The sequence below is a fragment of the Diorhabda sublineata genome, chromosome 10, assembly GCF_026230105.1.
Source record: "Diorhabda sublineata isolate icDioSubl1.1 chromosome 10, icDioSubl1.1, whole genome shotgun sequence".
Classification (NCBI taxonomy): Eukaryota; Metazoa; Arthropoda; class Insecta; order Coleoptera; family Chrysomelidae; genus Diorhabda; species Diorhabda sublineata.
Window position 1 is genome coordinate 5,005,415 of NC_079483.1, and position 25,187 is coordinate 5,030,601.

A 25,187-nucleotide genomic window follows, 5' to 3' on the forward strand; every position below is an offset into this window, starting at 1 on the left:
TAAAAACGACTAAACATGCAAATTGAACGTCAATGTAAACAAAAAAAAATTAGTTACAGAAACGTTTCAGTAAAATCAACATTCAAACGTTGTCTAATTTTAAACAAGATAAGGGCTTGATAAAGCTGCGTGTCCCGGATTTCTGTCGCCCTGACTTGGCAGCCCTGATACCCAGATACATAACCTTCAAATGTAATGTCAAAATGGAAGAAAAATATTTTTAAAAGATAATTTAAAAATAAACATTAACTATGAATGGTTTATTGATATTCGATCATTTAAATGATGTCGTTTATACAAAATATAACGAAGAATTTATTCAACATATTAACAATTTTGCCATCGAACAAGAAATATTACCCGAGGTAATAATTAAGTAATTATTTTTGTTATTTTTTCAACATTATTTAAAAATAGATCGATTTATAATCATGTAAGATATATTTGCTTTTTAGGAAGTAGCTACTAATTCTATAGATGTTAATATATTAATACAAGCTTTCTCACCAATCGTAACATCACACAGGATAATGAGTTGTCAGTTTGGTAATTCTTATACTTCCATAGAATGTGAGAACAATTTAACTGTATACTTTGAAGATGTATGTTGTTTTCTTAGAGTAAATCGAATAGTTAATTTACTTTTTTTTGTAGTATATGGGATATTTATTCCTAGCAATAGGTAAAGAAAAAGTCGATTATATGCAACGGTTCACTAAAATATGTGTAACGATTGTTAGATATTTATGCGGTCCAGATGTATATCAGTAAGTTTCAAATAAAAATTTGCTATCAATTACTTAAAATGTAATTTTAGGTTAAAAACAGATAATAAAAAATCTAAATTAACCAATGAATTGATAGATAATTGGAGAAAATTGATATGTTATGATCAATCTGTATACGTAGAAGCTGTTGAACAGCTTTTCATCAATTCCGAATTGAGTTCTACATCACTTAAAATATTAAGGGAATCTGTGGATAACATTTCAGCTCATGTTGAATGTAAAAAAGTACATGGTCTTATTTTAGTCCAAAATAAAATACTATCCCTTTATTCAAGGTAAATGTAATACTTATTTTAGTTAGAATTTGGATATAACTTATAATTGAAATCATTTAAGAGCATCTGTATGTGATTACTTATTAACTTTGTAATAAAATTCATTCAGATTTTCTTAAAATTTGGATCTACTATTATTGATAAAATATGAAATTTTTCATAGATATCTAACTGATTTTTGAAATACAGGGCTGTAAAGTTGTCAGAAATAGACACAAAAACAGGAAACATTAATTATTTTATTCAATGTAGGAACTTTCCTATTTAAAATACAGACAACAATGGATAGGTGACATTTTACAACATTTTGAAGTGGGTCCATATCTGAAATTAATTTTTGTGTTACACATTACAACGTTGAGAGCAAAAATGTGTACCGGAAAACTAATAATGAAACAATGCTCAGTCTGAACGTCGCATTTTTAGTTGATGTCATTATTGCAATTTTATTGAAGATTAAGACAAGTTTGTGCGAGTAATTAAAGATTAAAGGGAGGATATAATTCTATAAAAATATTTATTAGGGCCTCAACATCTGCAGAAGACATGTATAAGAAATTTCTAAAATGACCAGTACTGTCATCCATGGATAATATATTTAGCAAATGGTTTGTTTAGCCTTCTTTGTGGTAATGAGGTGATTCATAATTATGAAAACGGCATGATTTTTTTTTTAATTCTAATCCAGCCATTAGCTAATAATCAAAAATAGGAAAAGAAGTACAACACAGAACAAGAAATACCAAACTTGGAAATCTCATCCATCCCAAATAGTAAATTTCCTTCATGAATTTGCCTGATGGCAATTAATTTATTCAAATCAATATTTTTTTTCGACCCATTCATAATAACTTTACAACCCCGTATTTCAGAAAAAATTGGCATATCTTGTATGACTGTACCAATATTGTGCCAAATCTGAAATGATGAGGTCAGCAATGGTCTTTCTTGTGGAATACCTTAACTATTTAACAGAATATAAATAATTTCAAAAATTTAAACAAATGCAAAAAGTTTTTTATTTCTCAATAGATTTGATAATCTTGGGGAATATTTCATTTCGTGCTTCATAAAAATTATGAGTAAACCTCATGGTATTATTGATAAGAATCCAAAATAAATATTTTTTAGTGCATCAGCTAAAGAACTAGCACCCTCAGATATATTATTTCTTACAATATTGTGCCAAAGTCTTAACCTAGCAGTAGAAGGAACATATTCCCAACCAAAAGTATCGAGTTACCAATTACTATTGTCTGGTCCTGAAGACACTCCAAAATGTTTGCCACACGCCGTTCATATCTTGCCCCAAACAAATGGTATTCATTTGGTTTATTTAGTCGAAATTGGAAATTCAGCAGTGTCTGCCAGTTTATACGAAAGTTTTTCCTATCTACATACATTGCAACAGGTATAAAATTTTCATTTATTTTTTCATCTCGTTGAATTAAGGAAAATACTTTTATCTAATGATACCCTTATGTTGAAATATATTGTTGAACGCAAATAAATATTTAAAATATGAATTTTATTACATTACATGTTATATTAAACATGCGGTTTACCGATTCATACGAGGGTTGTTACTTAAGTTTTGAGATATGGAAACACTGAATATGTCCAATCTGTCATTGCCTTAAGAAAATTTGATATGTTTAATGATGGACGCATTCAGAACATGTTGTCGTACGTACGAGGAGTATTTGAGTTGTTTACAGATACTTCAATAAAGATAAAAAAATAAGGGGAGTAATTTTTATTTATCTACATAATATTATTTACAAAGAATTACTTATGGCATTGGTGAATGTGACATGTGGGGAGAATTTCCAGTGAAAACTTATCAAAACTTATCTAACTATAGTCTATTTTCATGAATGAGAGAGTAATATCTAAAATAATAAAGCAAACAGTTAAAATATTCCATACATCCAATGATTTCTTCTTATTCCAGCAGATCAAAAATAAATTGAGAGGTCAACGTTTTTCTACACCTGAAGAATCAGTTAATGCTTTTAAATCATATGTTTTGGAGGTACCTCAATCAGAATGGAAAAAATGCCTCAAACGCATGCAAAAGTTTATTGATCTTAAATGAGATTGAGGTTTTTGATTGTAAATCCGCTGTAAAAAAATTAGAATAATCTAGGGCTAAAAAACGACAGCGAGACACTAAAAAATTACAGCAAACAAAAGAAAAAATATTAAAACCATACAAGAAATTTTGTGACACTACCCTGCAAAAACTCCTAACCTCACAACTTAAATAAAACGGTTACAAGAGTCAACCAAAATGATAGCAATTCATAGAACAAGTGGAAAAATAAAGAGAAAAGTAAGAATATGTGGAATAGAAAACGTTAATGATCGAAGACAACGAAAAATAAACAGGCGAATCCCCGAAATAAAAGAAGAAAAAAGAATAAGAGTCAGAAGATTGAGTGTTGGGTAGAAAACACAGCATAGACGATGGAAGAACATATCACACATTAGGACGTCCCCAAAAGCTCTGGAAAAACAATTTAGTAGTGAAATGGACATAAAAACAACAGAAGAAAAATGGAAAACATCTAGATAAAAAAGTGAAACAAACATCAATCAATCAATTTAATCATTTTATTTGAACCTCGTCACAAACTTCTTCTCGTTCTATCACTAAAATTTATTGTTAATTTAGTACATATAATAAAAAAATGATAAAAACTCACCATTCGTTGTTGTTACATAGGAATTGATTGCTGCATTTATGTAGCAACCCTCGTATATGGCATTAAGTATCAGAAAATTTAAGTTGTAGTAAACGATTTGTTTAGTATAAATATATCACCAAGTGTTCTATAAATCCCAAATTGTTTTAGGTACAAATACAACGTGATAATCAAACGTTACAATCAGCTTTTGAAAATTTAGAATTGGCAACCAAACGTTTACACGACAGTCTCAAAAAAACAAAAAACGTCACAGTAGATAATTCCCACAAGCAATTAATGAAAAAATGGGATATAATTAAGAAAAAATATCAAGAATTCCTTAAAAATAATTCAGAAGAAGCACTATTACGAGCGGAAACATTAGCTTTGGGATTTTTAGAGAATTTAAAACAATTATTCAGTTTGACATCGGTAGATGACAGTATTTTGAGTTGTAGTGCCAAATATGTGATACAAGCAGCTTTGAAAGTTAAAGAGAAGATAACTTTGTATGAGGATTTCTTCAAAGTCAAAAGTATAAAGAATTTCTCTATTGAATCATATCCTTTTAAATTCGAACGTTTTCCACACTGTCGCATGCTTTTATCACGCTAACTATATAAATAATCACATTAACTACTCATTACTAATTTCTCCTTAATAACAGTGAACTAGAGATTCCCTAACAATTAATAAGTATTTGGAAGAATTTCCTGGTTTGGTACATTTTTTATACGTGGATAGAAATTCCCACAGGATAACCACTCCCACTCTTGATTTAGATACAGAAGAAGGTAGATTTAATAAGAAAAAGGTAAGATTTGGCTAAAATTTTAGTTGACTTTTGATCAATTTTATGCTTTTCGATTTTTGATTTTCAATTTTTTCATTTACAATCTGCTTTCTTTAGCAAGCAGTAGGTTTATAGTTTCATGCCCCACTTGATATTAACAAAGGCCGATGTCCTTTGAGAAGCCTATCAGGCGCTTTGGGTTGAACTCTTTGATGCCATTAGGCAAGCTGTGAGGCTTGCCCAAGTTTTTAAACCGTGCTCGTATGAGTGCAGGGCACTCACAGATGACGTCTCCATGTACCAACGGCACTCCGGATTGCCCATGGTGTGAAGAAGATGATTTGAGGGAGAAGTTGGCAACTCTCCGTATTTTTGTTTTAATGTTTATACGTCTAATAAATCAGATAGTCGTTTCCCCTTTAGTCTTCTACGTACTGGTAATGGTTCATTTAACTGGTTCACTTCTTAATTTTGATGACTGGGTAGTTTTCCAAAATAGCTTGTATTCAGAGAGAGTATTTCCTCTTCTACTGTTAGTCCAGTCATCTTGAGCCAAATTAGGTGAATAGTGCAGAAAATCAACATACTAGTATATTAACATCAACAATTTGGCTTTAGACATTAACACCGCTCAACAATGCCATAGATAGAATTGTAAATGAAATAATAAAAAGTCTTGAAGAAAAAAAAGTATGTACTGCAATTTTTCTTGATGTGGAGTAAGCATTCGATCGTTTCTGGTACAAAGGGTTACTGTATAAACTAAAAAAATCCATTTTGACAAATTACTAATTAATCCCAAAATCCTATTTCCAAACAAAATTTAATCTTGAAACTTCTGTCATGCACCCCATCAAATCAGGCGTGCCGCAGGGATGTGTTTTAGGCCCACTACCAGGCAGACATCCTTCGCTACGTTCGAAGACCACACTGCTATCTTCGTAATTGACAACAATCCTCAGGTAGCCACAAATAAACTTCAAGAACCTAACCTAACCAACTGGTGAACAAAGGTTAACTCAAATAAATCAAGCCCATATAGTCTTCACTACGTCCCAGTATTACGATGTTTTAATAATTCCCTTTCCCAAAAAAACGAAGTCAAGTAATTAGGTCTAATTCTGGACTCTAACATGGAAATCACATATATAATCAAAAGAACCAAATTAATATCAATATTAAACAAATACAGGGGTTTCTCGTTATTAGATCCCAGCACAAATTAGAAAACAAAAACCTTTTGTAGAAATGCACAATCAAGCCAATCTGGTCCTGTGGTATCCAGCTGTAGGGCTGTTCAAACCCCTTTAACACAGAGAGAGAGAGAGATACGTTGGTTAAAGTTTGGTAGGATAAGGAGGGGGGTTTGTTGGAGTAGGCCCTGATATAGGAATAGCTCCTTTGCGGGGCTGGGGTTGTGTTTGCTTAACTATTTCTGAAGGGAGATTTTGGCCAGAAGAAGACGAAAATGAAGCTTGTAAGCAAAAACGGCTCTTCTCGTTTTGGGTTAGATTAGGTTTCGCACCGGATGTACCAGAAATTCTTAAAAACGGGCTCTGTTGCCGACGCGCCGCGTTCTGTACGACCTGTAACAACTAACGAAAATATGCAATGCTGAAACGCATGCTCTATCGAGTTTACCGTCCGCGTCTCCTCTACGCACGAGGATGATTTCGATCGCAGATTGGAATTTTGTGAGTGGTACTTCGGATGTAGTCAGGATGATCCGCATTTTGCGTCGGATGAAACAACCGTCAAGCTGAACGCTACGGTCAATCGGCATAACTGCGTGTATTATAACGACCAGTAGGTAGGTAAAGTAAATATGAAAAAGTGGTCAGATGCTGCTTTACTTTTGGAGTCTGATGGGCAGAAAATAGCATCTAGGAGATGGTGGACCAAGCCCTGGATATATAGAACAAGGGGAAACTTTTTAGCTATAGAATTAGACGGAAAAAAATACAAAAAAACATTTGAAAAACTCTTAAGGACAATGAAACATAAGATAACTGTCCAGATATCAGCAGATCAGAAATTCATTTCTTCCTAGAACTTGCATGCAATAGGAATGGCACCAAATCGATAATGTTGCAAGTGTAGATTTTTCATGAAACAATCAGCTGAACCTCATCTGCGCACGCTTTTGATCAAGAAATATTGGGTCTTGCATTGCATTCCATATTGTCTTGCATCATGTCAAGCGGCCTTAAAGCCCAGAATCAAAAAGCTTGCAATGATAAAATTACATCGTGGAGTGTTCAATCAATCAATTGACATATAAGAGAGATATAATTTTTTAAAAACGGTTCTTAGGAAAGTTAATTAACCAGATTAAGGGGCGGAAAAAATTATTGAGCCTAGGGGTGCCGAAATGCTAATACTGGCCCTGTTGTTTTCTAAACTTTTTCCTCTTTTTGTACCTTATATTGACTTTTTATTCATACTTTTGCATCAAAAGGCAATTGATCAAAATCTTTCAACCACTTTTTAATATTATTATACATATATTAATGTTTCCGAGATTCTTGTTTTTTTTTGTAATGTTTATTATCTTGTTTGTAACAATTTCAGATATGGTTAATGCTAAGTGTAGCTAAAAGTAAACTTCAAAACGGTTTAATGTCCATAATTTGGAAAGATTTAAATTACAGCTACGCGTATTTTTTATGGTTTGAAGATACCAATGGGCAAGCACTAAAACCAGTCGTTTTTCCTGAAGAAGTATCAGGTTGGCCGGGTATACTATGCGAGGATTTTTATCAGTAAGTTCTTGTTATAATTGATCACAAAAACTGTTACTAGAACTCTTTCTGATTATTTTGACGTGCGTACACTTAAGTGTGTACATTTAATTGTCAAATTAGAAAGTAGAGTTTGATATACTTTAGATGCATCTCTTTTAATCAGACACCTGGTATAGTAAAATTCTGTTTATCTAGACAGTGACTAAATGGAATAATGAACTTTTAGGAAGTTAAGGAAAATCTGTTTCCCGAAGACACCACCTTCTAAAGTCCGATGTTACGAAGTGTTTTGTCTACATTTGGGGCTAGTAACAGCCTCGTTAGTATTAGAGCAAACGAGAAGACTTGCGGCGACTATTTCTGAATTGAGGGGATATCCTCCAAGAGCTGTTGATTTTTTTTAATTATAAATCACTTCTATTCTGGTGGATAATTGGATAACAATAGTAAAAACTATTTTTAAGTGGTGGTATAATACAATTTTTAAATGTGTTACACCAAAATTATCTATTGAAATAACACATCACTCAATAAGTCGTGGGAGTAACTTCAAAAACACATTTTTTGCCAAAATTCATCAATGTAATCTCCTTCAAAAGCAGTACAATCATTCTAACGCTTCGCAGAATCTTTGATAAATAAACACACGAAATTGTTTTCAAAATAACAAAAGTAGCTTCACTTAAATGGATGTCACTTTTTTCTGACTAATCGAAATGTCATGACATTTGAAACATAGTCTTTTAAAAGTTGATACTTCATAAACCTCATATGGATTAAACAATGGCAGCGCCATCTGTGTGTCAGTCACCCGACTTATTGAGTGATAAGAGTGATAATTGTTTTTATTTCAATCATAGTAGTGTTTATGTACGTGAATCAATTTAATCTTGTTGTCTTTATTTATTTCTGTGATATTTTTCAGTTAATCACTGTATACTTTTGTTATTTTATGAATAAAATCATTTTGAATGACTTAAGTGTTTTATTTAGAGTAAGTTTCAAAATAAATGTTGCACAATCAATTAGAAATTTGCCAAGTTTAATACAAAAATCCATCCCCATCATTTTCACTTGCTGCAGTAGCGCTATTTTGGCGAGTCTTCGTATTATAATTTGCTGTTTACAGCTGGACACTTTTTCAATTAGATTTTGATGGTATTCTTTTTATTGAATCATAAAGTACATTTAACAGGGCTATTTATGGAATTAAACACATAAATGTGGATAAATTTCGTTGATGCAACGTTGAATCTCCTCCTGTGACGCACGCATGGTTGTGGACATGTAGATCTGTGATTTTCAATAAATACTCCTATAAAAAGAAATCTAATGGTGTTAAATCACAAGATCTAGGGGGCCAATTCTGATCACCGAAACGAGAGAGTACACGACCTGAAAATGGCTCATGTACCATGGGCTGTATGGCATGTATCACCGTCTTGTTGAAACCACATAAAGGTTACAACAATATCCTCGACTTTTGGCAAAAAGAACTGTGTTATCATATCGAGCACCAGCACCAGTCTTTGCTTGACTAGCCTCATGTTCAAAAATGTATGGTCCAATTATGCCTCCAGCCCAAAACAGTGGCATGTTGTGGATGCATTTGCAATCACACGTGGGTTCTCGGAACCCCAAATGAGGTAATTTTGGCGATTAACAAACCCATCAAGGTGAAAATGTGGTTCATCGCTCATAAAATCTGCATCCATTTATTGATACTCAATAATGCATTCAACAAACCTTCTTTGCTGATCATGGTCATTACGCTTCAGTTGTTGTATTAATTGAATTTAGGGTAATCATGGAGACGCAGATCTTCAGTGAGTATACCCTGCAAAGAGCTTATTGAAATTTGAAATTTTTGTCCCCAAAATCGAATTAAGGTTTCTGGATTGTCACACACTGCTTCGATATTAACATTTAGACGACTAGTGCGTTTGGCACATTCAACGGATCATGTCCACAGGAATTTTTTAATTAATCTCTTCACAGTTGAAACACTATTCCGTTCATATTTTGTATTAAAATGTTCTAATTGCGGCTTCCAAGTTTTCATTATTTTTGAAATATTGTTTAATTTTCACTAACCCTAAACTGTCAGCAGTCGATTTGTTTTTTACTGTTGTCAACATTGTACTGCATAAATGGCGGCAAATTTTGGTAGATCCTTCACATATTTCTAAATACACTCTGTACCCAATTTGAAATAATTAGTTAAATATTATTAATTAATTAATAATTAAAATAAATTTCTTAAATGTTCAGATTTGTCAATATTTGATGGCTATTTTTGTAGGTTATGTAACTGCTTAATATCAAATTTTTATTTTTTATTACAAGATAGTTGTACCCAACATGCCATTCGGCTTGTTACGTTTTTCTTCAAATATTTCCAATATTCCTTTGGTCACGTATTGTGTCTTATTAGTCACTTCTATTTTAATTAAAGTTTTCGAAGAAATTAATTTGTTATCGACCAATTCATTCAAAGAACTCAATAAAACCGCAGTTTAGTTGCTAAAACGTCCTCTGTCTACATTCTACACTATACAAAATTAACATTTGTGTTTTTATTCTTTAAATTCGCTGGTAAGTTTTTCTAAGAACCTTTAAGCTTTCCTTTTTATATATAAAAAATTACAACTTTAATAATTCCTTATTTTATAAGCATATTTTGTGGTAAATGTTTATTTGGAAAAAAAACAATAGAATAGAAAAGATTCCTGTATAATTATAGTTTAAAAAATATAAATTTTTTATATGTTAGAGTATAAGCTCCTTTTTATTCATATCTATTCTTTCTACTCGTTTATACTTTAGTAATTTATATCTGCGTTGTCGTTTCCTTCCTTATTTTTTTTCGCAGTTCTACAGTTTGGAGTTTGTCCACCACCAAAGACCCAACTAGTGCACCACAATCAATTGTGCTTTCTTGGATATACGGTTATTGCGAATTTTATTGCTCTTTAATAAATTTTTATGTTACTGATTTATTTGATATTCGTTTTCCTCAATGATTACAGTTTCGTTTCAAAAAACATTGTTTCAGGCACCCCCATAAAAGTCCAAAGGATTCAAAGTGAAACATGTACAGGGTTAAGAGACAAGACAAAAAAATTCATGCAGGATATAGGGCATATAGTAAATACAAAATCATACTACAGATAATAAGCCAAGCAACCAAGTTTGAAGTCTACAAGACTGCAATAAAACCAATAGTTACATACCTAGAAAAAACTGAGATACTATCTAATATGGACGAAGAACAACAAGAAATAAATGAAAAGAGAATAATTAGGGAAATCATACGAACTATGAATTTGCGATGGTACAGGCACATTAAAAGAATGGGAAACACACAGTGGATAAGGAAAATTACAGAATTGAGACTGGGAGAGCAAAGACTGCCAAGAAAACAAAAAAATTGATGGGAAGATCAGATTGTACAAGATATGCTAATTTGATAATATTTGGGGTGCAATTAATCTACATTCATTTGATATCCTTTTGTTTAGCTCCTCAATATTTGTGGTTTGATTTTAAAAACATTGCGTTTAAAGTACCCCCATAAAAAAAGTCCAAAGGATTGAAATCTGGGGATCTTCTTCTACATTTCTATCTTGAAATACAGCATCAAGACACACTATCTTCTTGAAATCTATACAGGGTTGTGAAACAAGTTCTCGAATTGCAGGATTCATTATTATATAGTATATTTTAGTCCGATTTAGAGCTAAGACAGTTACCAAATTTAGTCCCTTGCGACCTTTCTTGATTCCAAAAATAAAAAAATTAATTTGTTTGCCATGATTGAAGGAAAATATTGATAAATGAACTAAACATTATTGAAAAAATATTAGTTTTTCGATTTTTAATGGCCACACTTCAAAACATTCATCAGAATATTTCATTGATAGAAGAGTTCAAAGTCATACAAGAAAATGCTATCCCCAAGCAAATTCATTTTTAGTAAAATAAAACATAAATGGATAAATCATTTTTTAAGACATTCCTTATCTTTCATCAGCACATCCATTATAGAGAATTTCTAGAGTATTACTCTACTAAAATTTCATAATAATTGTAGAATATGTAAAATCAAAAACTATCATAATATACCAAAAATGTTTTGGAAATTTAGCTGGGAAATTAGCTCATTAGTAAACAGTTTAAAATGTTTCAGATACTTTAAAATTGTTATAACGAAATTTTTTTATATACGTATCTACTACTTATATCCTGAAGAGTGAGATAAATTTAATTATTAGGTATATTATCTTACCTCTAATTTATTTACACTTCACTATACACTAGTACTTTATTTATATTTTCAATACACTATTCACTAGTGTATATTCACTGAACGCGGTTCGAATTCCCGTTTTTTGTACCTGTTTAATTACTAATCATAATGGATATCGTTATGTATTGTCTTGAAGAAACTACGCACATAAAAATTATAAATAATTATCACAATAACATTGTAAAACTTAGTTCTACAAAAGTAGGATTCAATTCTTGTAGTTTAACTCATATTCCGGCAGTTTTTAATAAAGTTCTAATTTAATTTGTATACTTATAAATAACCAAAAGCATTTTATTTTATACATCAAATATAAAAACCCTTATAAATAAGTTAAAACAGTTTTCTTAAGAATTACATACACTTTTATAAGCACCATGACACCGGGCATCTTCGATGTTGCTTTAAATTTTGCTGCGAATGATAATAGAAGCATCGTGATTGGTTGTAAAAGTAATGGCTGCGCAAACATCTGTGTAATATACAATTTTGGTACTTAAAAACATTCCTAATAATATCGCATTATTTTTAATATTTAAATTTGCTTGTTAATAAAAATCTAATCAAACAATCAAATACTATTTCCGCATAACAAATAAATATTAAACAAAGAATAATCAACACTTGAGTTTTGAACAAACGAACAACCAAATCGGAACTGTCAGTGTTGACATTGATATACTAAACGAACAACAGTTGTTTTGTTAATTTACAATTTAATAGTTTTTTTTATCTTATTTACTAGAATACTGGTTCACCGACCTTCCAAAACAATTTTTTATAATGTTTTTTTACCTTCCCAATTAAACAAAGAAAGTATAAAAAGCGTTTATACACAACTTTTGGAAGCAAATAGAAATGTCTATTGCCGAGAGTCCTTCCAAAGATTCAGGAAATACAAGTTTAGAAGGTAGCATTAATAACTTGTCAGGTGAATTTAGTATATTATCCATGTCTCTTTGTTCAACGGTCTCTTCAACCCTGGAGCATTTCAGATGCGAGGGTCATGCAGAGCACAGTCTTGCATGTATGAAAAATTATTTACAAGCAGGAAAACTCTGTGATGTCACCCTTATTGCAGGATCAAATGGAAAACGAGTACAAGCACATAGGTAGGATTGTTAATATTATTTCTCGTGATTAAAAATATATATTTTTGTAGATTGGTGCTATCGGCAGCAAGTGAGTATTTTTCAGCGATGTTTACAGGAAGTCTTAGTAATAATGACGAGTCAGAAATAACATTAGTTAATGTAAATGGGGATGTATTACAAGCAGTCGTTGATTATTGTTATACAGGATGTATAGAAATCAGAGAAGACAATGTAGAAACATTACTATCCACGGCATGCTTAATGCTACTACACGAAGTTGTGGAAGCATGTTCTAGGTGAGTTTTTATTAGATTTATAGTGGTGAACAAAAACAAAATTGAAAACATACTACAACAGATATTAAAGAAAAAAATGAAGTAGTTATTTCGATAATTAATGAAACAAGACAGTGATCATGAAGGAGATGTTAAAAACAGTGCCGGTCATTGCCATTGTGGGGCCCTGGGCAGATCTTGCGCCTCCTTGGGCGCGAGTCTTCCCTCCAACAGATTCGCATATAACCTTCCTCCTACCCCTATGTTGCAAAACCCAATACAATAATAGAGATTTAATTGTAGAAAAAGAAATATTTTTCTTTACCCTAATTAACTATTTCATATTTACTTAACAGGTCTATTAGTTTACTTTGGTATGGCAACTTGCACATTTAAATACTTATATTTCAGTACTGTTTATTTTAGGCTGTACTGTAATAATGATAATACAGTATCAAGGAATTGAGGACTGGGGTTGCAGCTATGGCCTCTAATGGCAGGGGCCCGCTACAGTAAATAATATTTGGATTTACACAAAATTTTCGTTTGGAATCTAACGACAAAATCATACAAGTGAAAATAATTGTGAAACAAAATAAGAAAAAGTTCATCGCGTTCGTGTGGCCGTTCACAGGGCTCCGCTGCGTAAGGCCCCCCGAAACGCGGGTACTGGAGAGGCCGCCTCACATATCCCTGCTGAAAGCCAGCCCTGAATATAAATGATAATGGTACAATGCTAGATCATGAAGAAAAACTAATAGAAGAGGAATGTATTGTCATTATGAAAAAATTAACAGACATCCAAATCCAATCCACACAGAGGAAAAGGATCCTATATCAGATTCATCAAAAATTAAATCTCACTTTAATTATTACTAATCTAATAAGGTTAAATCAAATGAGTATCTCTATCTCTCTCCCGTACTTTTGAATACACACAATAAAACAAATAATGTAAAAAGAACATGAGCACCCCATAGACATAGAGGTGCTCTTCAACTATTTTCAACAGGCATTTGACAAAATAAAAAGAAATCATTTATTGATAGCACTAAAAGAATAAGGTATAGATGCAAACTACGAAGATTGATCAATATGACTATGTGCTAAACAAGGGTCAACATACTGACACCTAACGGAGAATCTCATGAGTTTGTGATTAAGAAAGGAGTAGGGCAAGGCGATTTGTTATCGGCAACACTAAACATAGAAGGAATTTAAGGTTAAGTGGTGGTTAAATAATCACCTATCCTCTTGATGTAGTGACCAGAAGAATAATGAAGACAATATTAAATGAAATAGTTACAGAAGGAAAGTGGATGGGTTTCATACTAATAGGAAATTATTGAAAAGTAAACTCCAAAATGAATGAAGATCAAGATATATGTATATAAAACGATTATTAGACCATTAATGATGTACTTAGCTGGAACAATGACACCAACAAGAAATGGAGACTGAAAGAGAACAGACTGTCAGGAAGACCAAAAATAGTTGGGAAGATCAGATTTTTGAAGATATGAAAATTCTAGTAGTATGTGAATGAAATAGACAGATACAAAATAGAATAAATGAAGAATAAATGTTGAAGCTACAAAATAGCTCAATTCGAGCAGCTACAATTCCAAATATAATGTATATATGGTAATATATATATATATATATATATATATATATATATATATATATATATATATATAGAAAAAAAAAGAAACGAAAGCACAAAGATAATAAAAACAAAAAAATAAAATGGCTAAATGATAGTATGGACACCTTGGAAAATGATGATACAAAAATAATGTAAAATTATATTAACATATAAAGAAACAAAACAAAAAACGAACTATAACAAATATTAATGAAATAGAATGGAGTCAGTATTTTAAAAAATTATTAATGGAAGAAGACAGTGAATACAAAAAAGATGATATTAGTGACAATGGTATAATACTAGAAAATGAAGAAAGTGGAATGTAATGACATAATCAAGAAACTGAAACACAATAAAACAAGAGGACATAGGATATAAAATATTCAAGATTATAGAGAGAGTATGAGAAACAAAAGCAATGCCGAGAGAGTGGTCTACTGGATTGATTATACCAATAATGAAGGGAGGAAATTCCAACATAGAAAAATCAATAGTAGATACATAGTATAAAACAAGTGATAGAAAAAAGCTATGAGCACAAAATTAGTATGTAAATGCTATTCATCGACTTCAAACAAGCATTCGACAGTCTGAAAAGGAGAACAATTATAAATGACATGGAAAAACTACAAGAACCCTAAAAGTTTATACGATTGGTGAAAATTACTATGCTAAATTCTAGGGCAAGGGGAGGAATTTAAAATAAAGGCTGGGGTAAGGCAGATTCTCAGCGGTATTTTGTGACATTGCAGTTGAATGCTTATAAAGGGAATGTAATATCAATGGAAGTATTATTAATAAATCAAAACAAGTAATAGCATATACTGATGATTTAACTCTATTAGCAATCGACGGAAAAAGTCTTGAAAGCACATTAGAAAAAATTGTAAGAGAGACAGGAAGAAGAGGATTGAAAATAAATCAAAAAAAGAAAAAATATATGGAAATTAAAGAAAGAAGGAAGTTCACAAAAGATAAATGACCTCATCTTTAAAGTAGTCGACCCCTTTAAGTACTTAGGAACAATGATAAGCAACAAAAATGACACAAAGAGAAGAAAAATAATTCATGTGAAATACAGGTTATATAATAAGTACAACATTATGCCGTTGAAACTATGAGACTAACAAATATGGACGAAGAACAACTAAGAATATATGAGAGGAGAATAATTAGGAAAATTCATGGACCAGTGAAAATTGGAAAGACTAATTAACTATAAAATTAAGAAGATATTAGAACATGAGGATATAGTAAATACAATTACAGCAAAAATAATACAATGGTATGGATACATTAAAAGAATGGGAAAATGGCAGAGTACAAGGAAAATTACAAAATGGAGACCGAACGAAGAAAGATTTCCTTGTAGATCAAAAAATAAATGTGAATATTAGATTGTTCAAGATATGCAAAATCTAAGAGTACCTAATTGGAACAAACAGATGCAGGACAGAAAAACAATAATTGATGCTTCAAAAATAAGTGATAATTAATTAAATAAGGATAAAACCAACCACAAAAATACAGGGTGAAAAGAGTTCAATTTGAGTGGTTACAATTCAAATAGAATGTATAGCTTGTATATATAATCGAATTTTTTTTAGCATATACTTTTTGATTACTGTTCTACATTTATATAAATTTTACAGATTTTTAGCTCACCAATTACATCCTAGCAACTGTTTGGGAATAGCAGTATTTGCAGAACATCAGGCTTGTTCGAGTTTACTTCAAGAAGCAAATGCTTACACAAGTCAACATTTCATGCAGGTATCTTATCACAAGATAATTTTAAAATATAAAGAAATTTATATTATTGTTTCAAGGTAATCAAAAACCAAGAATTTCTTCAATTGAACGTTGATCAGATGTCTGCTCTACTTAATAACGATGACCTGAATGTAACATGCGAAGAACACATTTTTCAAGCTCTGATGATGTGGATTCAACATGATCCTGAGAGTAGACGTCAATATATCGGACATTTATTGGGATTAGTCAAGTTACCTCTTCTAACTCCTGCATTTTTAACAGATCAAGTAGAACCTGTATGTGAAGGTAATAAACAAAATTACACTCCCAATCAATTTTAACGCTGCAGCTGGTATAAAATCAAATGAATGTTGGAGGGGTCATTTAAAGTCACCCCCATATAGGAATTTATTGTTCAAATTCCTCCCAATATTTTTGCAAGATTAACAAAATTTTAGTTAATTTTACTGGAGGATTTATTGTTGATAATATTATTTTAGGTGATATGGCTTGCCAAAAACTGATAATGGAAGCTATGAAATGGCACTTACTACCTAAACGTCGTCTTCAGATGTCTAGCGCAAGAACTAGACCAAGAAAAGCAACGTTAGGAAAATTAATCGTAGTCGGAGGCATGGATAAAAATAAGGGTGCTACAACAATAGAAAGTTATGATCCAAGATGTGATGCTTGGGTAGTAGCGCATCACATGAATGGAAGGAGGTTGCAGTTTGGAATAGCACTTATGGGAGAAAAGTAAGTTTTCCAAATTTTACATTCAACTTATATACTCGCATTTATTAAACAGATTATTGATAGTCGGTGGTAGAGATGGCTTAAAAACGTTAAATAGCATGGAATGTTTGGATATGGAAAGCGGTCAATGGGCACAACTCACCCCTATGAACACTCACAGGCACGGTTTGGGTGTAGCAGTTTTAGGAGGTACTTTATATGCTGTCGGCGGTCATGACGGATGGAGTTATCTCAATACGGTCGAAAGGTGGGATCCTTCGTCTCGTAGCTGGCAATATGTCGCTCCGATGCAAAATCAACGGTGTTCTGCCGGTATGGGGGTTTTAGGAGGTAAATTATATGCCGTTGGTGGTCGGGATGGTGCTTCATGTCTTCGTACTGTCGAATGTTACGATCCTCACACTAACAAATGGACTATGGTAGCTCCTTTGTCTAGGAGAAGAGGTGGAGTTGGTGTAGCTGTAGCTAATGGATATTTGTATGCTATGGGAGGACAAGATGCTCCTGCTAACAATCCAGCCGCATCTAGATTTGATTGTGTCGAAAGATATGATCCCAGTAAGTATAACAATTTTTTTGATTTTTCTTTTATTGTCAAATTAATTTAATCAATAAATTATTTACAGATACGGATTCTTGGACACAAATGGCGTCTCTGTCGACTAAACGAGATGCAGTTGCAGCTTGTCTATTTGGTGATAAATTATTTGCTATAGGAGGTTACGATGGTAGCCATTATCTTCGTACTGTCGAACAATATGATCCGAATACTAACGAGTGGAATACGTTGGCGCCGCTAATAACGGGACGCGCCGGCGCATGCGTTATCGCAGTTAATAATAGTGTACAAAATAAGGAATAATTATGAATTTAATATTGTTTATTTTGAATGAGTACAGTTTGATGAAACCGTATACGACATTGATAAATATGGATAATGGTAAGATGAGACACCCAGTTCAAGTTTCGGTCACTTTTATTTCCTTACATTTGCTTATTTTCTTTTTTCAAGAAAAAAATTTACATTAACCCATCTAGTACACGTGAAACAAGTTTTTTAATAAAATTTTTGCTTTGTTCATCATGATAGTTGCTTTTTAGAGTGATACAAACAGTCCAGGGCTTTTCCCACCTTTTTTTCCATTGGAATCAGAATAGGCTTCTGTTCTAACGATGAATTTCTCATTTGAATGATATTTCTTTCATTAGATCTGAAAACAGTCAGTAGTCACTAGGATCCAGATCTGGAAAATATAGTGGATGTGGAAGCAATTCGGAAATTCAATTAATTGCATTTATTTTTTATATATAATATGTAGTACACAAAAAACAAGGATTTTATTCACATTTTGTTTATAATATGTCTTCTTTCTAGAGTGATACAATCAGTCCAGGGGTTTTATCACTTCTCTATATCATTTTTCTTTGTCTCACAAAAGGCTTCTATTTTAGCGATGACGTGAATCCATCCATTCAGGTTTGAAACTAGCCAATAGTCGCTGTTGCAATCGCCTCTTTTCCACGTTGAGGATCGTCAATGCTTATAAACTCCACATAAAAGTCATTAAAGGTTAATTTTCCCGAAGAAAATTCACCAAGCCTTTTCCTCAATGATATTTTTTCCAAGATGAGTATCTAGGGAGTTTCTAATACTTAAATAAGATTAAATAGGATTTGTCGCAAGAGAAGACGCCATTACCTTAACTGGTAGCCCTAAAACTATAAAAAACTAGGTAATTTAGAAGTTAACCTATCTATCAATACATCCAGGGGTCCAAAATTTATGTAAAATCGGCCTCTGTTTCAGCGATGACTATCGTTTGTATATTTTTTTCATTAAGTTTGAAAACAACCAGTAGTCGCTAGGATCCAGATCTGGAAATCACAGTGGATGTGTAAGCAACACGAAAATCCAATTGCTTTTATTTTTTATGAATGGTATATAGTACATAAAAAATTTTAAATATTTCGGACCCGTAGTGTCTACAAAAGTTGAAATGTAAATTTTCTTTTCAGACCAAGTCATATTTAGCCAAAAGTGGTTGAAGATTTGCTGCCTATCTTCTTCGGTGAATATTCGACACTATGTTTCATTTCACAAGGTGGTGTTGCTACGTCAATTGTTCATTTTCCCTCTAGATATTTTCTAAACCCAAAATATTTTTCACCCTTGATCTTGCTTTCTTTCCTCTTCCAGGTTCCTGTGTCAGGTTTTCTTTTTGTTTGTATGTATCTTTCTTTGATGTTCTCGACTAATATATCATTGTTTTCTTGTACACAATCTCCCTCACCCATATCAAGATATCCATATTCGTTCTCTTCATATTCACTTTCTGAACCAATCTCATTTGGTACAAAATTTTGATCGTTATCATTACCATAAAGATCCCTGAAGAATCAGCCTCTGTGGTATCAATATCATGTAGCTGTGGTTCATTTTGCATAGTATTTATTTATTTATTTCATTTGTTATATTTACAGCTGAGATAAAGAAACACTCATAAAAACCAAGAAAAAAACAAAAAACCCCAAATTTTGAATCAATTGGCGAGGCGTAGGATTACTGAGTGTATTGGATTATCGAGTATCTACTGTATTTGATAATTTTAAGTATAAATACGTTTCTGTCGTATATGGTTTCAAATTAACAACAATGAGCTGTTAAAAAATGTTACTTTTGTTTCAAACTAATTTAAATGTCGAAAAACATACAACTTTATAATTACGAACATATTTTGACATGCTTTTATATCATTTTTCCTTGTTACTACTTCGTTTTAAAGTGAATACTTTTTCTATTAAAATTTTTGTTACACCATCATCTCTCTTTCCAACCAGTTTTATTTCTTTGCATTCCTGCTATATTTCGTCTTAATTTCAATTCATTTCAGTTTTCATCTGACTCTTTCACTTTGTGGTGATTCAAGGGTCGGCGTGTGGTATAGAAGGGCGAGGGCCTTCGATCAGCGGGAACATAATAAAACCACATCCTCAAATCACTGGTATATTTTCAACTTACACATTTAATAATGCTTACACTATATTATGTTTACTGACCTCTGACAACACGTTGATCAGTGAGTACATTGATTGCAATGTCACTGTCGACAACTACACGTGTGTGTCTATATCTATCTCTCTATTTGCTGATTCTCATATGTATACAAATAGTAATGTTACTGTTTATAAGGTGAACGTTATATAGATACGAGGATTATTATGTTGCTATATTCTAATGGTACGTGTGTTTTTATTGAGTTGAAATGTACGTTTATTGATTTATTGTGGTTTACAGTTAACCTCACTCTCGTTTACCAACCATCACAACTACTTTTATTCAGGGCCGGATTAAGATTTATAAGGCCCGGGGCTAAAATAATGACGGGGCCCCCTTAAGGAATTCGAAAACCCGGAAAAATTCACAAAATAATATCAATACGTTAGATTTGTGGTATCAACACATCAAAAAATACAGAATGATTTCCAAATGATGAGGCCCTCTTGAACCTGGGGCTTTAGCCCCCCAAGCCCCTAGCTTAATCCGGCCCTGCTTTTATTAAATTTTAATTCCAGTTGCTTCTATTCTGCTTCCCCCCTCTCATTTAACTCATACATTTGATGCACTTCCTGAATTAGGTACTTGTTTTAATTTAAAATGACATAGTGATATATACTATTTAAAATCTCGATCTTTATACTATTTTGGAAGTATGGCAACGTTGTTTAAAGGTGATAATATCCATGATATAATGTCAGACAATTTGGTTAATTTTTTTTTCGAGGACCACTTGAGTCTCCATTATTGTAGCTTAATGTATTACATCACGTGTTTTTACTGTTTATTTCCTTTAGTTTTTTTCAGATTTTAGATTGTTTGAGATTTCTAGATGTGTTTGCCACATTGCATATTTTTTAAACGGCTCATAATTGTCCTCAATATAATCCAATAAAATTGTGATTTAAATTACTATACGAAAGAAAAACTTTTTTATTCACTTATATGTTGATTTTAGCATAAATTTCAAGAATAACTTTTTATGAAAATTGGTCAAAATATCAGCTTTGATAACTTTTGACGTATTGGCCAGATATTTGTACTAAACGATTTAAGGGTATCTTTAAAAATTTATAAAAAATCCAAAAAAGTGATTTTTTACCTTAATCAAAGTGAAACAAATAATTTATTCGATATTTATGAACATTTATATTTTTAAATAATGTAATTCTTCACTTCTATGGCAATACAAATATTATGTCTTATCTATGTACGATAGAAAATACTGCAACAGGAACTTTTGTTGATGATACAGTCATTTTACCAGTCACAAAGATCCACCTCACCTCCAACACCACCTAAACATCTAAAAAGATTGTACGTGGAAGTGAAAATTTAAACTGTACAAAGAACATTCAGTTTTTCTAACAACCACTATAAAAAATGTAAAAATACATGGTCAAAAAGATGAACGAATGAATTGAAATTTGAGCTTCAAAAAGTTATTTTAGTTCCAGTCCAGAACTCCTCTATCCATTAGATCTCCATGTGCCTCCACCTTCCAGTATAGAACACCTCTATATATTAGATCTATTTGTACCTCCACGTTTCAGTCCAGAACTCCTCTCTCCATTAGATCTCTTTGTACCTCCACGTTCCAGTCCAGAATTCATCTCTCCATTAGATCTCTTTGTACCTCCACGTTCCAGTCCAGAACTCCTCTATTCGTTAGATCTCTCCTTGTGCCTCCCATTGCACATATCATCTCTTTTTGTGTCTCCCTTTTTTTCGTGTTCCTGTCATATTTATATGAGACATTTTCTTTGCTGTTCTTGTTTCTGGTATTCTTTCAAAGTGTCCCAGACATCCTAGTCTCCAGGATCTTATAATTTCGCTAATTTCTTATTCTTCAGACTCTTTATTTCCTTGTCTGTCCTTTTCCATATGTCTTCCGTTTTCACTTTCCCAATTTATTTTTCTCCTTTTTATTTAGTTTCAACCTTTCGCTTGTATGAAGTACTGTCGGTTAATTATAAATTTTTTAAACATATGCCAAAATCAACTTATATTGAAAAATTTAAGTCTGCCTTTCATATTGTAATTCGAAATTTCATTTTATTGCTCAACTTGTATGTTTTTCATCAATTTTTTTTTTATATTAAGGATATTTTAAACCAAAAGACTGATAAAATCCGGTCGCATTTATTTATAAGTATTAAGGCTGAAAGTGTACTAAATAATGCCTATTTTACAGGAATACTCGATAGCCTAACAAATGGAAAAGGAAGAAATGAAAATTTTGTATTCATCAACTTTCTGTTCATCGAGTTCTGTTTTAATGGTTTCAGCTAATATTAAAATTTTATCTACAAATTTATTGACATATATCATTTACTATTGCCTTGAAGAGGGTTAATCAATTCAATTATCAATGCAAATATTGAACTTCTCCTGTCTTCAGACTATTTCATAACACTAAAGAATAGAATTTCACCACTGAAATCAAAATCATAGGACACTTTATTATTTTGTTTCTGATGTCAAACACAAGAATATCTTGATTCTTCTAACAAGAAATATTTCAATACCCGGTCAAGTAAAGCAAAAAAAAGTTTTCCAACCAAATTTTGTTTTATTCATTAAAATACATTCCTTAGAGAGTCTATTTCAATACGGCTTTCTCATGGGATTGAAATTTCTTTCCTTGGAGCAGCTTTTCAGATCCTTTGTAATCGCTTGGGACTAAATCTGGAGTTTATGGTTGATGTAGAAACAATTCATAACTTTGAGAAAGAAAATCTATTATTTTTGTTCTACATTTGGAAAGAAGAAAATAGTGTAAACACTTTCACATGATATCTTTGTCATGTTTCTAAATGTCAATTGGCAGTTTTCCATCACAATTTTAAGGAATTGTTTCATCTCCTTATACCAATCAATTATAGTTGACGTCCCCAAAGAAAAGTCACCATAACACTTTTCGAGCCAAACATTTACCATAATGGTTAAACAGTTAATAGCTGCCGTTTGAAAGATGGTACTTGAAAGAGAAAAATAGGATTTGTAGTGACCTTTATCCATCAAAATTGATCGATGGTACAAATATCTGATCTCTGTTAGGTCCCAGGAAGAGATACTCTGATACTTCTTTATCAGTGGTAATTGGTGCAGGCCATGTTGTCATCTACTTAATGTTTTTTCTTAATAAAGAGGAATTCCTTCCTTCTTTCAGACAACATTATTTTGATTATTGAGTCCTCGACTATTTATTCCTAGAATTAGATTTTCAGCTACCAATTTTGTACAAACAAGCGTTGTCCAAAAAAAATTCAATTTTAGCATATATATGTGTAAGTTTCCTGTAAAATCAGCATTGTGTAATTTTGACATTATTTACCGGTTCAGTCACCCTGAATATATAAAATATAAACTTTAAGATGTGCTAAATATCTTATCTACATTTATATACTTAGTTGTAATATTCCTCCTTTAGGTCCTTTCATTGATTCCGACAGATATCTGCAGTAGTAGTAATTATAGCCTACTATAAACTATAATTCATTTTAGCACTTTTCTTCACAGCTGTGACTTTTCCTCCAATGTTTTTGTGAAAATGGAGAAAAATTTATCCATTAGATATTTTTTCACAAAATCAGGGCAACAATAGGTTTCTACTACAGTCATAATTTCACTTTCTTTCCTCTTTTTACCCTACTGGTATTCAATGTATCACTATATATTTATATAGTCTCCTCACTCTTCATGCTTGTTTCTTTTAGATTCCTCTTAATATGTCTTCACCTTCCTTCTTTAATATTCATGTCTCCTATGTATGTTATTTTTTCTTAACGGATACTCTTATGCTTCCAAACTTTTCTGCTTCAGCTAAACATAAATTATTTGTCTCTAGTTGATATAAGGGACAAATTATATTCTGTTATTTCTCTTCTTCCAATTTTCTTATTGCTTCTTTAATGTCTCTATCAGAGTTATGCCATCTACAAAAACTAGACGTTAATCATTTTAAATGCGAAAGTAGACAGTTTATTGGAATATTCTTATAAAATAATTTTAGTGCCACAGATTTAGCCTGACGCAGATCTAGGATAAAATGATGCAGACATAAACACTATAGAGTTAATCATCGGAGTGATTGAAAAGACCTATCAGTAAATGATTTTTATTTTATTTAAATTCAAAATTTAAAATTAAATTTAATGATTGTTGTAACGGCTAATTTTTATATGGGATCGTTTGATACCTAAAACGTTTTATTGATTTGAAAAGAAGTTCCTCTTCATCAAAAGTGAATCGTCTAAATATATACATCCGAAGATTCTTTTACATAATTTGTTTGAGGCATTTATTTGTAAAAGTTTTGGGTGAGCAAGCTCCAATCCAAATGTGTCTCAAGTGAAAACTGTAAAAGGAAAATTTTTGGGTTATTAGTAAATATTGATGACAAGAATTTTAGACAACCTAAATCAATCATTTTTTTTTATATTTTACACATTGGGACAATTATTTAACTGTGTGTTCCAAACTGGATTAGTTTAATTTTTTTTGTGTCAATAGCAATAAAATTTAATCATACATAATCCCTTTGAACAAAATCTCAATCGTTTCTGTGATATATTTTGTTTCCATTTTTTTTATTATTCGGAAAATGTTAGATGTTTAAGATAAATATGTGATAAAACCTTTGCAACAGGGCTCGTTCTGGTAACCAAAAATGTAATTTAAAAAAAAATAAATGTTTTTGAATCAAGTTCATAATTATTTTATTTCAGCAACAATTGGAATAATTTTATATCGTAAAGTGAAAGCACAGGAAATAGTAAACGTGGTATTAAGATGAAAGGGGGTACTAATATAGTATTCCAAGTGATTAAATTTGATATGGACAGCTTTATCATCTCTTTTAAAATAGGCTCCTTTTCAACAAATACAAGCATGCTAATGCTTAATCCAATCTTTCATACACTTATTTAAGCTTCTGCAGCCTTCAATACCTTAAGCAAATTACTTTTCATGGCTTCAATACTTGACTCCCAAAGTGGAT

At 31.8% G+C, this 25,187-nt stretch overlaps 2 protein-coding genes and 1 long non-coding RNA gene across 4 annotated transcripts; all 3 read left to right on the plus strand.

The window, feature by feature from the left end:
- The first annotated feature begins 152 nt into the window (after nucleotides 1–152).
- LOC130449911 (BLOC-3 complex member HPS1) lies at nucleotides 153–8,265 on the plus strand. 2 transcript variants are annotated; one of them, XM_056787988.1, is made up of 9 exons: nucleotides 153–365; nucleotides 456–602; nucleotides 655–767; nucleotides 818–1,063; nucleotides 2,195–2,474; nucleotides 3,922–4,312; nucleotides 4,425–4,567; nucleotides 7,118–7,308; nucleotides 7,517–8,265. In XM_056787988.1, exons 1-9 carry the CDS (start codon nucleotides 252–254, stop codon nucleotides 7,692–7,694), a joined length of 1,803 nt encoding a protein of 600 aa, XP_056643966.1. In that variant the 5' UTR covers nucleotides 153–251; the 3' UTR covers nucleotides 7,695–8,265. The 2 variants fall into 2 exon arrangements, with proteins under 2 accessions (XP_056643966.1, XP_056643967.1); XM_056787989.1 differs by having other exon boundaries at nucleotides 171–365; nucleotides 3,922–4,313; nucleotides 4,450–4,567.
- A 1,485-nt stretch (nucleotides 8,266–9,750) lies between these two features.
- Nucleotides 9,751–11,882, plus strand: LOC130449914 (uncharacterized). Its single transcript, XR_008910508.1, has 2 exons — nucleotides 9,751–9,885; nucleotides 10,346–11,882. It is a non-coding gene; the product is annotated as an uncharacterized LOC130449914 (long non-coding RNA).
- A 377-nt stretch (nucleotides 11,883–12,259) lies between these two features.
- Nucleotides 12,260–24,893, plus strand: LOC130449910 (kelch-like protein 5). The gene is made up of 7 exons (XM_056787987.1): nucleotides 12,260–12,711; nucleotides 12,762–12,989; nucleotides 16,272–16,392; nucleotides 16,449–16,680; nucleotides 16,875–17,130; nucleotides 17,183–17,688; nucleotides 17,757–24,893. The coding sequence occupies exons 1-7, from the start codon at nucleotides 12,458–12,460 to the stop codon at nucleotides 17,990–17,992; spliced, it is 1,833 nt and encodes a 610-aa protein (XP_056643965.1). The 5' UTR covers nucleotides 12,260–12,457; the 3' UTR covers nucleotides 17,993–24,893.
- The last annotated feature ends 294 nt before the right edge of the window (nucleotides 24,894–25,187 follow it).

What these genes read in the sequence shown, in the direction of transcription:
- LOC130449911 (XM_056787988.1), top strand. Translation starts at nt 252, where the DNA reads ATGAATGGTTTATTGATATTCGATCATTTAAATGATGTCGTTTATACA. An exon ending in GTAGATTTAATAAGAAAAAG is followed by an intron (nt 4,568 to 7,117) that starts GTAAGATTTGGC and finishes TAACAATTTCAG; the next exon opens with ATATGGTTAATGCTAAGTGT. An exon ending in CTATGCGAGGATTTTTATCA is followed by an intron (nt 7,309 to 7,516) that starts GTAAGTTCTTGT and finishes ATGAACTTTTAG; the next exon opens with GAAGTTAAGGAAAATCTGTT.
- LOC130449910 (XM_056787987.1), top strand. Translation starts at nt 12,458, where the DNA reads ATGTCTATTGCCGAGAGTCCTTCCAAAGATTCAGGAAATACAAGTTTA. An exon ending in AGTAGAACCTGTATGTGAAG is followed by an intron (nt 16,681 to 16,874) that starts GTAATAAACAAA and finishes ATATTATTTTAG; the next exon opens with GTGATATGGCTTGCCAAAAA. An exon ending in TGTCGAAAGATATGATCCCA is followed by an intron (nt 17,689 to 17,756) that starts GTAAGTATAACA and finishes AATTATTTACAG; the next exon opens with ATACGGATTCTTGGACACAA.